Here is a 13,679-nt window from a genome sequence, read left to right as displayed (position 1 = left end):
ATTGTGTAAGACTGTTGAATCACAGACCTGTACCTCTGAAACAAATAATACGTTATATGTTAAAAAAAAAAAAAAAAAGAAATAAGATAGCAGGAAGGGAAAAATGAAGGGGGGATATCAGAGGGGGAGAAGAACCATGAGAGACTATGGACTCTGAGAAACAAACTGAGGGTTCTAGAGGGGAGGGGGGTGGAGGGATGGGTTAGCCTGGTGATGGGTATTAAAGAGGGCACATATTGAATGGAGCACTGGGTGTTATACGCAAAGAATAAATCATGAAGCACTACATCAGAAACTAATGATGTAATGTATGGTGATTAATATAACATAATAAAATAAAATTAAAAAAAGAAAATATTAAAAAAAGTCTGTTCATTTCTTTTGGTTTTTAGATTTCACATGTAAGTGAAATCATATGGTATCCAGCTTTGTCTGACTTATTTCACTTAGCATAATATCCTCTAGGTCCATCCATGTTATCACAGATGTCAAGCTCTCCTTTTTCATTGCTAATATTCCATTATATATATATGTGTGTGTGTGTGTATATATATATATCTTTATCCATTCATCTATCAATGGACACTTGGGTTGCTTCTATATCTTGCTTATTGTAAATTATGTTGCAATAAGCTTGGGGAAGCATTTATCTTTTTTTTTTTAAGATTTTATTTATTTGTCAGAGAGAGAGAGAGCACACAAGCAGGGGGAGCGGCAGGCAGAAGGAGAAGCAGGCTCCCTGCTGAGCAAGGAGCCCGATGCAGGACTCGATCCCAGGACCCTGGGATCATGACCTGAGCCAAAGACAGACACTTAACTGACTGAGCCACCCAGGCATCCCAGCATTTATCTTTTTAAATTAATGTTTACATTTTCTTTGGGTAAATACCAATTAGTGGACTTACTGAATCATATAGTAATTATATTTTTAATTTTTTTAAGGAACCTCCATACTGTTTTCCACAGTGGTTGCAGCAACCTACAATGCCACTAACAGTGCACAAGCATTCCCTTTTCTCCACATTCTAACACTTGTTATTTCTTGTCTTTTTTGATACTAGCCATTTTGACAGATGTAAGGAGATATCTCATTGTGATTTTGATTTATATCTCCTGATGATTAGTGATGTTAAACATCTTTTCCTGTGTCTTTTGGCCACCTGTAGTCTTCTTTTTAAAAAATGTCTGTTCAGGTCCTCTGTAATCAGTTTATTTTTTTGGTGTTGAGTTGTATGAGTTCTTTATGTATTTTGGATATTGGCCCCTTATTAGATCTATGATTTGCAAACATCTCCTACCATTCGGGAGGGTGTCTTTTTATTTTGTTGATGATTTCCTTTGCTGTGTAGAAGCTTTTTAGGTTGATAGAGTCCCATTTGTTTATTTTTGCTTTTGTTGTCATTGCTTCTGGAGTCAGATCCAATCAGGAACTGCTTTGGAGGGATGCCTGCAGAGGCAAGAGGGTTGGGTGAGGTGGATCCACATGAGAATGCTCAGGTGGGGAACACAGTGCTAGCAGGGTAGTTGGAGAGTGTAGAGTTGGCTCCCACAAATGTCCTGCTGGAGGAGAGGAAGAGAAATGGCACCTGCCAGCACTTTTGCTCTCAGAGAAATCTCCTGTAGATCTCTGCTTCTCTGGTATACTTTCTAAGTCAATAAGTTTCCTTCATCTATACCCCAGGCACTTTTCAAAGTGCTGCTTCTGTGCTGTGTCTTCAGCTGAATTATTTAGTATGCTGTCTCTTTAGGAGTGGGGACTCAAGTTCCCTATTGCCCTCAGCCTCCCCTGGAGTTAAGCCTGTTAATTTTAAAGCTCCTAGGGTTAAGCCATGCTGGTTTTCAAAGGCAGAAGTTAAGAGGACTACTCCTCCCAGTGTGGGTCCTCAGTGCCAGGAGTGCCTGGTGTGGGGTCTGATCTCTTGCATTTCCATGTTTGTGATTTCCCTTCTATTTAGGATTAATACTGCCAAGGGTTTGGTTCCCAACAATGTCTCTGCCTTTCTTACCCTTTTGTACGTGGCCTTCTCTCTATGACTAGCTATGGAAGGTCTGTTCTGCCAGTCTTCCGGTCATTTTCAGAGTTAGTTGTGTAAATGTGGCTATTGCCTCGATGTACCTGTGGGACCAGGTAAGCTCAGGATCCTCCTACTTCCACATCTACCCTCCTTCTCCCTACAATGAGGTTTATTGAAGTGATTTTGTATTACCAAGAAACTTAAAATTCCTTTACTCATCTACTTATTTTATAGGCATTTCTGACACTACATATGGTAAATATCAACCTGCTTAATTATAGCCTTCTGAAATCTCACCTTTGTTCTTTGTTTTATGGTTATAGAAGACCTTTCTAATATAAATACATTTTCAAGGAAGTTTTGTGGGGGCTGACTTTATATCAATGTAAGAGTTGTTTGCTCTCCAAATGCAACCAACTAGATAGCTGCCTAAGCCTCCCTGCATCAGATTTTTACAGATGGACTTTTTTTTTACTTAAGGAGGAAACATGCAAATCATTTTCTGCTAGAAAAAGGGAAAAAAACATATTAAAATATAAGTATAAATCACTTTACAATTTTAAACATACTAATTATATTGATATTACCCGTTACTGTTTCCTCCCATCAGTGTGAATAATTGAGAATATAAAGGCTTATTCTCAATGCAACTATGTCCATGTAAAAAATAATACCTGATGAAATTATTACGTATTTAAAATTGAATGGTTTATAGTAAAAATTTTCCCGTCTTTTTTTTGTGCAACATTTTAACAAAAAGTCACAACTTTTTGAGATTTTTAAAAGAATTCATTCTATTTTAAGATGAATCGTATTATCTGGGTTATGTGTGTTTGGACTCAGTGGTTTGCGGCTTGCATACTATGCTAATCTACTGTGCTAATCTTTCTTGCCTTCCTTCTTCAGATATGGTCCTTGACCAACAAGTGAGCTCAGGTCAGCTCAATGAGGATGTACGCCACAGGGTTCATGAGGCACTGATGAAACAGCATCACCACCAGAATCAGAAAAAACTCACCAATAGAATTCCCATTGTTCGTTCCTTTGCTGATATTGGCAAGAAACAATCAGAACCAAATTCCATGGATAAAAATGGTAAATGCTTCTTTATTGTACTCTTTGTGTTTATTATAGGCATCTGAAATTTCAAAGTGCTTCTAAATTCTTTAAAACATATTTTATTTGAAAATTATTTATTGAAATACAGATTGTTGTAGTAGAATTATTTCTTTTTTATACGTATATAGTCTGATTTTCAAGCATCAAATTGTAGAAATTTTAACAAAGAATTTAAATTTCCTGAAATGCCCTTGAAAGAATGCAAAGGAAACGTTTATATAATAAGAAGTTACACACTCAAATGCCACAAACATAAACTGAGCATCAGTTGTATCCCAGTCAAGGTCCTAGTCTTCATCCACAACCTGAGAATGTAATATAATGCTTTGAGCTATGGCTTTTTAAAGTTAAAATGAATAAAGATCACCAATTATTGTTTGTGGAAAACGGATATTGCTTTCATGTTATTCATAGTCAACAAATTCCATGAGAGATTATGATTGAAAAGACCAACCAATGCCTTGCTTGTGGCTCTACATATGTGAAGCCTGAGTTCCAGTTCATAGTCGTCGCTCTTTGCAGTGCTACATCTTCAGTGTCCATGGAGCCACGGTGTACTTACTCTCTTTGCACACCACACCAATCGCTGTTTTTTAGCAATCGTGACTTACTCTTTATGGCTTGTGCTTCAGACTGTTTTATCATTCTTTTGTATTTTGTTCTCTCCTTGCATCTATTTGAACCTTCATCATTTACCCTAAAGAAGTTGGTTAGGAATCTCTCGTTAGATCCATCCTTTCTATTAGTATTGTGAAGGAAAATAAACTTATCTTGAGGAAGATACGAATTTGTTAAACTTTCATCAGCTATAAAAATTCCCAGTTTTAAAAGATAAAAATTAATGAAAAGTAATTTCAAATGCTGTACTAGAAAAACTCTGACTTGCACAAATGCACTAAAGCATGTATATTTCCGCATGGACTATTTTATGTCATTTCCCTCCTACTTTCAAAAGCTGTACTGAGGCCTTAAATACAAACGCATGAAAATGAGTTTTCTCCACATTGTGCTTTAAATGGGATTTTTAAACCAATTCTCCTACTACTGAATCAAATATATACATATAGAAGAAATGCTTTAATAAATCAATGGAGATGATTAGATGTACTGTTGTTTCAGAGCACGAAACCAGTTCTTAATGGCAAAATGATTTTTGAAATACTTATTTGATTTTTTAAATCATTGCCGTTATATAACAGTCTGTAGTTGTGCATACACAGGTATCCCCTGCTTTCTGAAAATTCACGTTATGCCACTTCACTTTGGTTCTTTTTAAAGATTTATTTATTTGAGAGAAAGAGCATGCACGTGTGCACGTGGGGGTAGGGCAGAGGGAGAGGGAGAGAGAGAATCTCCAGCAAACTCGCTTCTGAGCATGGAGGACAATGCTGGGCTCAATCCCATGCCCTTGAGATCATGACCTGAGCTGAAATTGAGCTGGTCGCTTAACCCACTGAGCCACCCAGGTGCCCGATGCAACTTCACTTTTAGGAAAGACCTGCGTTAGTACCTATTTTAATTAACCAAAAGAAATCCAAAGAGGATTTTGCTTTTACAAAAAAAGCTGTTACTGTACTCTTGTAGGTCTTAAAAGTGAAGTGGCATAAGGCAAACTTCCAGAAAGTGGGGGATCCTCTTCACTTTGTGCCATTTTGGCTTATGAAGGGTTTCATGGGAACACTACTTTTGTATAGCAAGGGAAATCTGTAGTCAGTTCAATTAAGTACTTTATAACATATACCAACTTGTGTTTGTAGATTCCACTGAGCATTTTGAGAATTTATGACTTGCTTTAAATCACATCATATATTCAAAATATATTCTAAATCACAATTTGCTTTAAAATATGTTATACATAAAAATGACAAAGTGAAGGTTTTATATTCTGAGACTTAATTTAAATGTAGTACTTTTATTATGCTTATAATACTAGAACTTATTTGGGTATGATGATATTAAAACAACAGATTCAGATATTTACTAATTTTAACATTGGGCTTATGTCTACATGATTCTGAAGACCTTATTAAAGTATCTCTATGAACTAACTCTCTATGAATGCGAGCACATTTAAAAAAATTCTGCCTTCATTTAATTACTTTTAATAGAAATCATACAATAAAATATACATCTTTAAGAAGGATTTGTGTTTGTTTAAAAATGCAAGGCTTGTGGATTGTGAACTAGCCGTAATTTATATTTCAAATTCCACTGGGAATAATGTTTATCATAAAATAACTTTATTGCATTTTATTCATGGAGGGAAGAAGGTAATGAATTTACTGGATGACTAATTTATTGAAATATCATGTAGACCTAGACACAGTATTTGATACTGCTTTAAACTTCTGGTAAACATAAGAAGAAATGATAGAAATATAGTCTTGAATCACAAGGCTACATATAGATACATAGAGATACAAAGTTTTCTGAAAGCCTACTTTCTGCCTTACTGAGGCAAATGCTTAGTTTTTCTGAAAACTAGAATGTGAGTAGTTCTGAAGTGATTCTGTCACCATCTGTCTCATCAGCCTTTATCTAAACACGTAGAGATCTTTTTGAGGCACACGTTAGGGTAATAAAAACTTGGAAACATTTTTAATAAGATTCATATACTCAATTAAGTATTGTTGTAGAGTATGCTGTCAGAAGTGGTTTTCTAAGCCTAGGCTTATAACACCTCCTTGTGACTCTGTTTTGCTTCTTCATACACTTTGCATAATTATGTGTGTTGAGAATTCTGAAAATATGTATAGACTTCACCAATTTAGCGATAAATCTCCTATCCAGAAGTGAAAAAAAGTGTGAAAGACCTTTATTACTAAGGTTCTCAATCTACTTAGGAACGCTAAAAACTGACAAATTCTAGATAAACAAACAAATCGAAATTTGTAGCCATAAATAGAGATTTGACATTGTTTCAAAATATGCAATGGAGATTTATTTTTTGTGTACACTAGTACAGAGAGATGCAGAAGGATTTTAAGAAATCCAAAAGGGTGAAAATAATATTCTCATGGTTAAAAAAAAATTCTTCAGCAGAGTATTTCATACAAAAAGATTGACTTTTTTCTTTTAAGATTATAGAATAGGAATTAAATGGAATGAAGATTTTCTAGAAACTTGAAAACAGAAAATATTTTCCTTCCCCAGCATAGGGATAGAAATAAGCCCCCTCTTGTTTTTAATATACTTTCACTTTTGAGGCAATTTTGAGGAAATTCCCTCAAAAATGAACTGATATTTATATAAAGAAGTCTAAAAAAGAGAATAAGGTTTCTACTTCCTTAATTGACTTTTCCTTAAGCATTACTACCTTGGTAGTAATTCCAAGAGTTAATTAAATTCAGATATTTCAATCTGAGTCTCAAATGTGGATCTTCCCCATTTTATAGATTTGATATGCGAGATAGTGATTTCCTTGCTCCTTTCCTCCCCAAGTCTGCACTATTTTGTTCATAACTTTTTTAGTGATTTGTGATAATTTGTCAGTCTCACCTCTAAATACGTTAGCTTTACTTTTTTGTATAATTCTTTTTCTTGGTGTTTTGCACATTCTCTTAAGGGCTAAATTGCAGGATGCTATGGATTCACCGTGCATTTGAATGCCGCCATGCTGTGTTTAACTTTCACTTTTCATTAAGCATCAAAACTGTGAGAATTAAATGTCTGATTCTGATGTTTCAATAAAAAGTGACAGTTACATTTGGCAAAACAACAGCAAAAAAATAATAGAAAAATAATATCTTCTTTAACATTAAAACTCTGAAAAAGATATGGGTAGAAAGTACTTAGAATAAATATATCAAGAATAGTCAGTAATTCCTTGAAACTAGAAGGACTTTCTAAAAATAAAAATAACACTTGTGTTTAAATGATCTGAAAAGTAAATATATCAATATTTGGTATTTATCATTTAGGTCATGCATTCGATTATGTTTCGAGACATTGGATTGCAAATCTAATATAAAATATTATTAACCTACTGATAATACTTGTATGTTTTAAAAATAATTTAACACTCATGTGTTTGCTCAGGTGTAGGTTATACTCATTCCACTGTATTCCACTAATAATTCTAACTCTATTTCTTTTCCTTCACATCTTTTCTCCCTCCTGTTATGAATATTTTCCAGTTGCATCTTTTATTTAGGATCACAAAAGGAGTTACAGAGCAGAAGGTCTCTAACTTACTTTCAAAACCATAGGTTACTGGGGAACATTTAGATTTGGAAGGATTGAGTATGAGTTGATTCTGTAGGCCTGCGTAGATCCCAGCCCTTAAAATAATGTACACATGTGTATTGTGAATGATTTTTATTTATGGCTTTTGGAAATCAGTTTTATTGCCTTATAATCACTACTTTTACAAATGCTGTACTTTTTATTTTCAGATGTATAATGTTTTTATGTGTTGAGATATTTATATGCTTTCATGTTTTTTAAATATTCTGGTCTCATAAGTAAGATAACAAAGAGTTTAAAAATTATTCCACATAATGTTTTACCTTGGAAGAAAAAAAACCTAGAATTATAAGTCTTGAATTTTTTGAATTTCTAATTTCAAGAATTACTTGAAAGAAAACATGTTAAAAGATTCACATAGATGTCAGAAGTAAACATTGTTATTCAATAAAGGTATTTTCCATTGCTCCAAAAAAAATCGAGGTGGCTTGTTAACAAAACTGACAGTTCTGTTCAGAGGCTATATTGTTGTTACTAAGTTTTGGAATATCAAGACTAGATATTAACAGCAAAAAGAGGTCTAATAGTGTTTAAATTTATTATTTCTTATATTACATTAATTATTGTCAGGCATACTAATTTTTCTCCAAGTTTAATTATGTACATACTTTTTATGTTTTTGAAATGTAGCTCACCTAATCAACATTTTCTAAATATTTAGCCTTTCTTTCTTCATGTTTTCTATTCCCATGAATAAATGTATTGTTACACATGTATGTACTTTGTCATTCATCTTTATATTTCTTTATTTTGCTCTGTCTTGTGTCTGTCTCTAACAGGCTCATCTCATCTCTGTACCTCCCTCATCTCCTACCCTTTGGGTACTCTAAATGCGTTGAAGGTTTCTGAGGTAGTGTAAATCAGCTTGGTCTCAAGGTTAATAGTAATGTACCTTTATGTCTTCATCCCAGTTTCCTTCAATACACATGAGTTTCAGCAGATTAAGCAGTAGCAAATAATGCTATTCTTAAGTGATATGTTATTCTCCTATTGATTTGAATTTGGCCAAATAGAAGTTAAAAAGCTGCTGTTTTATACACTACTTATGTACATAATTTATTTAAAGAAGAAGAAAACTATAGGTAAGGGCTTAAATGAGTTAATATGATACTTTACAGATATTTTGAGAACATATTTTACAGTTGTGTTTCCATAATGAGATGCTTTAATGATACTGACATTACTTAAAATAAAACAAATAGTACTTTTGACATAATTTCATGTTCCCTCCCCACAACTTTTTGAAGAGGAAAATGACTATGCCAGTCTCATAATGGACTTAATGAAAAATTTATGAAGTAACAAGTAGAATGGCAGAGCTTTCATTTTCTAATTAGCAGTTACTTAAATTACTCTCAGTTTTCTCCTATGCTTGCCCCACATATTTTATAATTTGCTTTGGAAAAATACGTGGTCTATAATAACTTTTTTATCTGACTGGTATATGCTCCCTCATGGAAGTCCAGAGGAAAAAATGAATTCATGACTTAAAGGAAAATTAATTCAAGCAGTTGCTAATATGAATACTACATAATATGCACTTTGATTAATAAGATGTATGACAAATATTAGAGTTTTGGATTTAAAATGGTGAACTAGTTGAGTTTAAAAGCCTAGAAAAATAGGGGTGCCTGGCTGGTTCAGTTGGTAAAGCGTGTGACTCTTGTCCTTGGGGTCATGAGTTCAAACCCCATATTGGGTATAGAGACCACTTAAAAAATAAATAAATTTATAAAAGCCTGGAAAACTAAACATATGTAGGCTGATGTTAGGTTTCTTTAATGTTTACATTTAAATAGTCATGACCATCTCCCAGTTAATACTAATGGTGTCCATTTTTCATTTGTTTTTGAATAATTTACTCTAAATATAATTAGGCTGCTGAGTTAATAAATGTCTCTCTCTTTCTCTCTCTCTTTTCTGGGTAGTCATCTTCATGCCTCAAAATTATTTAGATATTATAATAACAGATGTGATTAAACATTGCAATGACATTTATTTATAGGATATATTAATACGGTTAGTGACCAGTGGGTAAAATGAAGGTAATATAAAGAAATAGATAAAAATATGTAAGTTCCAAAGCATTGTGGCATCATGATTAGAAAGAGCATCATGAAAATTAGCATTCATAAAGCTTCCACACATATATGTGAATGCTAAATCCTAACATTATACCATTTTCTCCTGGAGGGAAAAATATCCTAACAAATTCTTTGTTATTCTATTAGAAAAAATACTCTCACTTTTGGTTGAAGGTAAAATCCTATACCTGAAAATTGGCATTCCATGAATTACTATTGTTTTAAACATCAGAGAGAAAATAAGGGATGCCCTTTCAAAATCTGTATTTACTGATTCTTCTTATATAAAAGTATTTAAGTTAATAAAAGTTGTTTTGAAATCCAAGCCCATCCCCTTCTGAAAGGCAGTAATTTTTGGAAAAAACTAAAGAGATCAGTTTACAAAGACAAAGACTAAGTCATAAAATTTATTTTAATTTATGGAATTTTTGATCATCCAACAGACTATGCTTCATGATTTAGTTATATATATATATTAATATATTAGATAGAACTAGATATATAACACATACAATTTTAAGCCCCTTAAAGACTTCTATTTTTTCAAAATAACCTAAACCAAACTTGTCAGTTTAAATATTAAATAATAGCATCTATGTATTTTTCTGCATCCTGCTAAGTTTTCAGAAACTACCTTGAAGATACAAACATTTAATGCCTATTGTTTCATTTTAACAAATTAATGTACATATTAAGAAATAAAATTTGGAGTTCTCTTTAAACTTTGCAGGACTGATGTGATTAAATATATTTATTACTAATAATTACCTCTATTATTTAACTATTACCTCTGAAATATAAAACATATCAAATTTGTGGCTTATATTTCTATAGCATAGGTTGATAGTTTGAATGCCTTTCTCTTATATTAGCATACATTCTATTCACATCTCTAGAATTTAGAACTTGCAAGAAATTTCCTATCACTTCCTATGTCTTCTGCTAGTTAAGTACTCTCCACTAGGTCCTTATTCATATCACTTAAAATATTCATAAAGATAGATTTCAAATCTCTTCCTGATTATCACCTTTATGAGGTAATATTTTGTAATATTTTCATTATCTTAGAACAAGAATAGAATAGAACAATAAATCTCAAAGTGTTAATATTTACAAGAGGAAATGCAAGTGCCAATGTTTTAAAGATAGCACATGAGCTGAAGGTAATTTATAAAATATTCTGCTTTTAAAGTATATATATGAAAACACAGGCTATCCAATTTCTTCAGATTTTAAGTTATGGCATATTTTCTATCCAATTAAATCTCTTCAAAGTGGGTGATTTTGCATTGGGTTGATTCTCTTTTTGTTTGTATTTGCTGACCAAATTAAATAATTGTCCCTCCATGTAGGTTTATATCACATGAAATAAATTATTATAAGAAAGCCAATATATGTTTATTTAATTTTTCCACGCCTTGAATTTCACCACTCAATTTTAACGGAACATTCAGTAAATTTAAGTTTAAATAAATCTAATGTTCTAATTCATGAAAATATGGAGAAATGATGTGAAACTGGTGATTGAAGACATCTGTTAGTAGCACAAATGCATTATGTAAAAGGTTTTTTTAAAATTACAGTTATTATTTTGAGAATGATAAATGAAATGGCTGCTAATGAACAGTTCACAGTCATAGCCGCACATGGCGGTTAGAAATGGGAGAATGAAAATAACTGATGCAGTTTACGTCTATCATTTCTCTGAAGCTCATGTATGTCTTGGAATATGATATAATCAGAATTTGTGCACATGGTTGGAGGTAAATTTGCTTTAAAAATTCATTTTTAATATGCTGGCTAATTGAACATAATAATAATAAAAAATAAAAATTAAAAATAAAAATTCATTTTTAAATCTTCACCAAATGTATTATTTTACTTTGTGTAGTGAAAGCAGAGAAATATTGAAGTTTTGGAAGAATCTTAAATCCATTACTTTCTGGTAATATAACAATTTTAAAACATAACAAAATTGTACTTACAAATAAACGACCCCTGCCTGAGAGGCTTTATCATTCCAACAGCAAAATTATAGTTAATATTTGAAAACAAATTATTAGTATTTTAAGTCATACTTGGAAATTTCTAGGTAACAAAGAATAAGTGGGATTTCAGGAGAGAATTTAAAGAAAAGGTTCTATTTGTATATACGCTAATAGTTTAGAGAAGGTCAGATAAGTACAGATTCTAGTAAGTAGAGATGAAACTAAAGCTGAACTTTGAATAAAATTGGGATTTAGGTAGGGTACAGAGAAGAAGCAGGCAGAGAAACAAGAGAGTATTTCTGTCTAAGGCTGAGGCGAGTAAGAGTAGTAACTTGGGGTCACTGAGTAATGGTCATAACTATGGTCAAACCTAGGTTGCCATTACTCATTTCACAGCAAAAGTAGTAAGTGAGGAGGGGGGGAGATTAGGGAAAAAGAAAGATGCAAGTGAATGTAAGCAGAGCTTGTTAATTTTAACACTTAATTGCTGAATATGGACAGATTTCAGATAAGCTGTGATTGAAAAAGATGTTTCGTATTTTGTGAATAGTGGAATTTAATTACCCATTGTCACATCCCCACCTCTACTGTCCATTTAACTAATATCATAGTCTTCCCTCTAATGGGGAAAAGACTACAAAGTAATTAAGTTGCTGGTTAGTGTTAATGGAAAACTAATGCAATTCAAGTTTATTGGTCTTTTCTCATGCAGGGCAATATCAGTATACTTACATAATTGAAGAGTAACAAGGATAAAATCATATTCACAGGGTCTGTACTGTGTAAGGGAAAGGTATTTCTAACTGCCCCTGTCATATAGAAATCTCTAGAAGTTTTTGTCAAAGCATTTTTTTGTCATTGTCTGTTTTATTCAGATGCAATAGAAGCTATAAATATGCTGTGTATTCAAATATATCTGAATAAATATTCAGATAAATATTTGCCCTTTTAAAAAAATACATTTTTAATTCTTCAGGTTGAGCTTAAATCATAGATATCTATCTTGTCATATATATATATATACATGTCATATATATGTCATTAGTTTTGGATGAAATTTAGAAATCAATGATGTTTCAAAACCATGATTAGATTTAAATATTTTGTAGATGATCTTCTTCATAGAGAATAACCACTTAGCTATGGAGTTTTAATCTGAGAATTGGCTTTTTTTTCCTTGACTGAATTCTCCCATTTCTATCTGTAACTGACAAATAAGAGTATTTGTATTGATATAGATCTATTTATATTGACCCTTCATGCTTACCTCATAAACTCATTAAGAAAACTATGTTAGCCTAGATTAATTCATATTTCACTCAATCTGTCTAGAATTATGTAAGTAATTGTTTGTATTCTGTAATAACAATTTCTTTTAGCAGGTCAGGTTGTTTCTCCTCAGTCTGCTCCAGCCTGTGTTGAAAATAAAAATGATGTGAGCAGAGAAAACAGCACTGTTGACTTTAGCAAGGTAAGCTTTTCTCTCTCATTTAAGTAAGCCACTGAGTTATTACTAGAAATTACTACCCATTTTAAGAGGTGTTGACACAACTTTTTGCATGCACTTTTTTTTGTTTCTTAGCCAAAGCTTGATACTGTTATAGATGATGTTCGCATTTAAGTTCACATGTAACATTTTACTTATTCACAAAACCAAATGTGTAAGATTTATGTATAGTCTTCAGGTTTCAGCCACTTGGTATAATGTATCTCTTCCAGAAAAACAGGATAGCTGGACTTCACAGAAAATTTAACAGAAGTTTATTGTTTAAAACGATTGCTAGTTTTTTTTTTCCAAAATCATTTTTCTTCTATCTGTGGAAAAACAAACCATATGATATAAACTTAATTGTAATTGAGGAAGGCCTTAGTGTAAGGAAACACTAGACCTGATAAGACTGAACAGAGTTTTGAAAAAAATTTAATAACAACTGATTCTGTTGAGGGATACATCTAAATAGAGACAATTCAAATGAGATCATTTACTTGAACATGTTCTAAGAAAATAGAATACATGTGACTTTGGTTAGCAAATTCCTGACAGTGTATATGTGCTCTTGTAGGCTATAGCAAACTAACACTTGACCAGGAAAGAGGAGTTTCCATATTGATGAACGATAAAGAGGGTCAACAATTCTCTTTATCTGAGTGGCTGAAACAGTAGTAACCAAGAGTGATTTTTCCCCCCTGAAAGCACTTAGCACTGGCAATGACTGTAACAGTGGGAG

The 13,679-nt window shown here is 32.5% G+C and overlaps 1 protein-coding gene across 4 annotated transcripts in view; it reads left to right on the top strand.

Annotated features, from left to right (window-relative positions):
- The window catches only part of SLC4A10 (solute carrier family 4 member 10), a 283,508-nt gene that overhangs the window by 167,073 nt on the left and 102,756 nt on the right, over positions 1–13,679 (top strand). For 2 of the 4 annotated variants that reach the window (XM_081814312.1, XM_081814314.1), the window contains exons 6-7: positions 2,922–3,110; positions 12,834–12,922. In XM_081814312.1, coding sequence (XP_081670438.1) covers positions 2,922–3,110; positions 12,834–12,922 — 278 coding nt within the window. Of the gene's footprint in view, positions 1–2,921; positions 3,111–12,830; positions 12,923–13,679 lie in introns of all 4 variants that reach the window. The other 2 variants (XM_081814313.1, XM_081814311.1) reach the window with 1 other exon arrangement.

Source organism: Leptonychotes weddellii, chromosome 3 (assembly GCF_054177405.1).
Source record: "Leptonychotes weddellii isolate Sample4059 chromosome 3, ASM5417740v2, whole genome shotgun sequence".
In the NCBI taxonomy this organism is placed as follows: domain Eukaryota; kingdom Metazoa; phylum Chordata; class Mammalia; order Carnivora; family Phocidae; genus Leptonychotes; species Leptonychotes weddellii.
The sequence above is the reverse complement of the archived record's forward strand: the minus strand, read 5'-3'. Positions and strand labels throughout refer to the sequence as shown.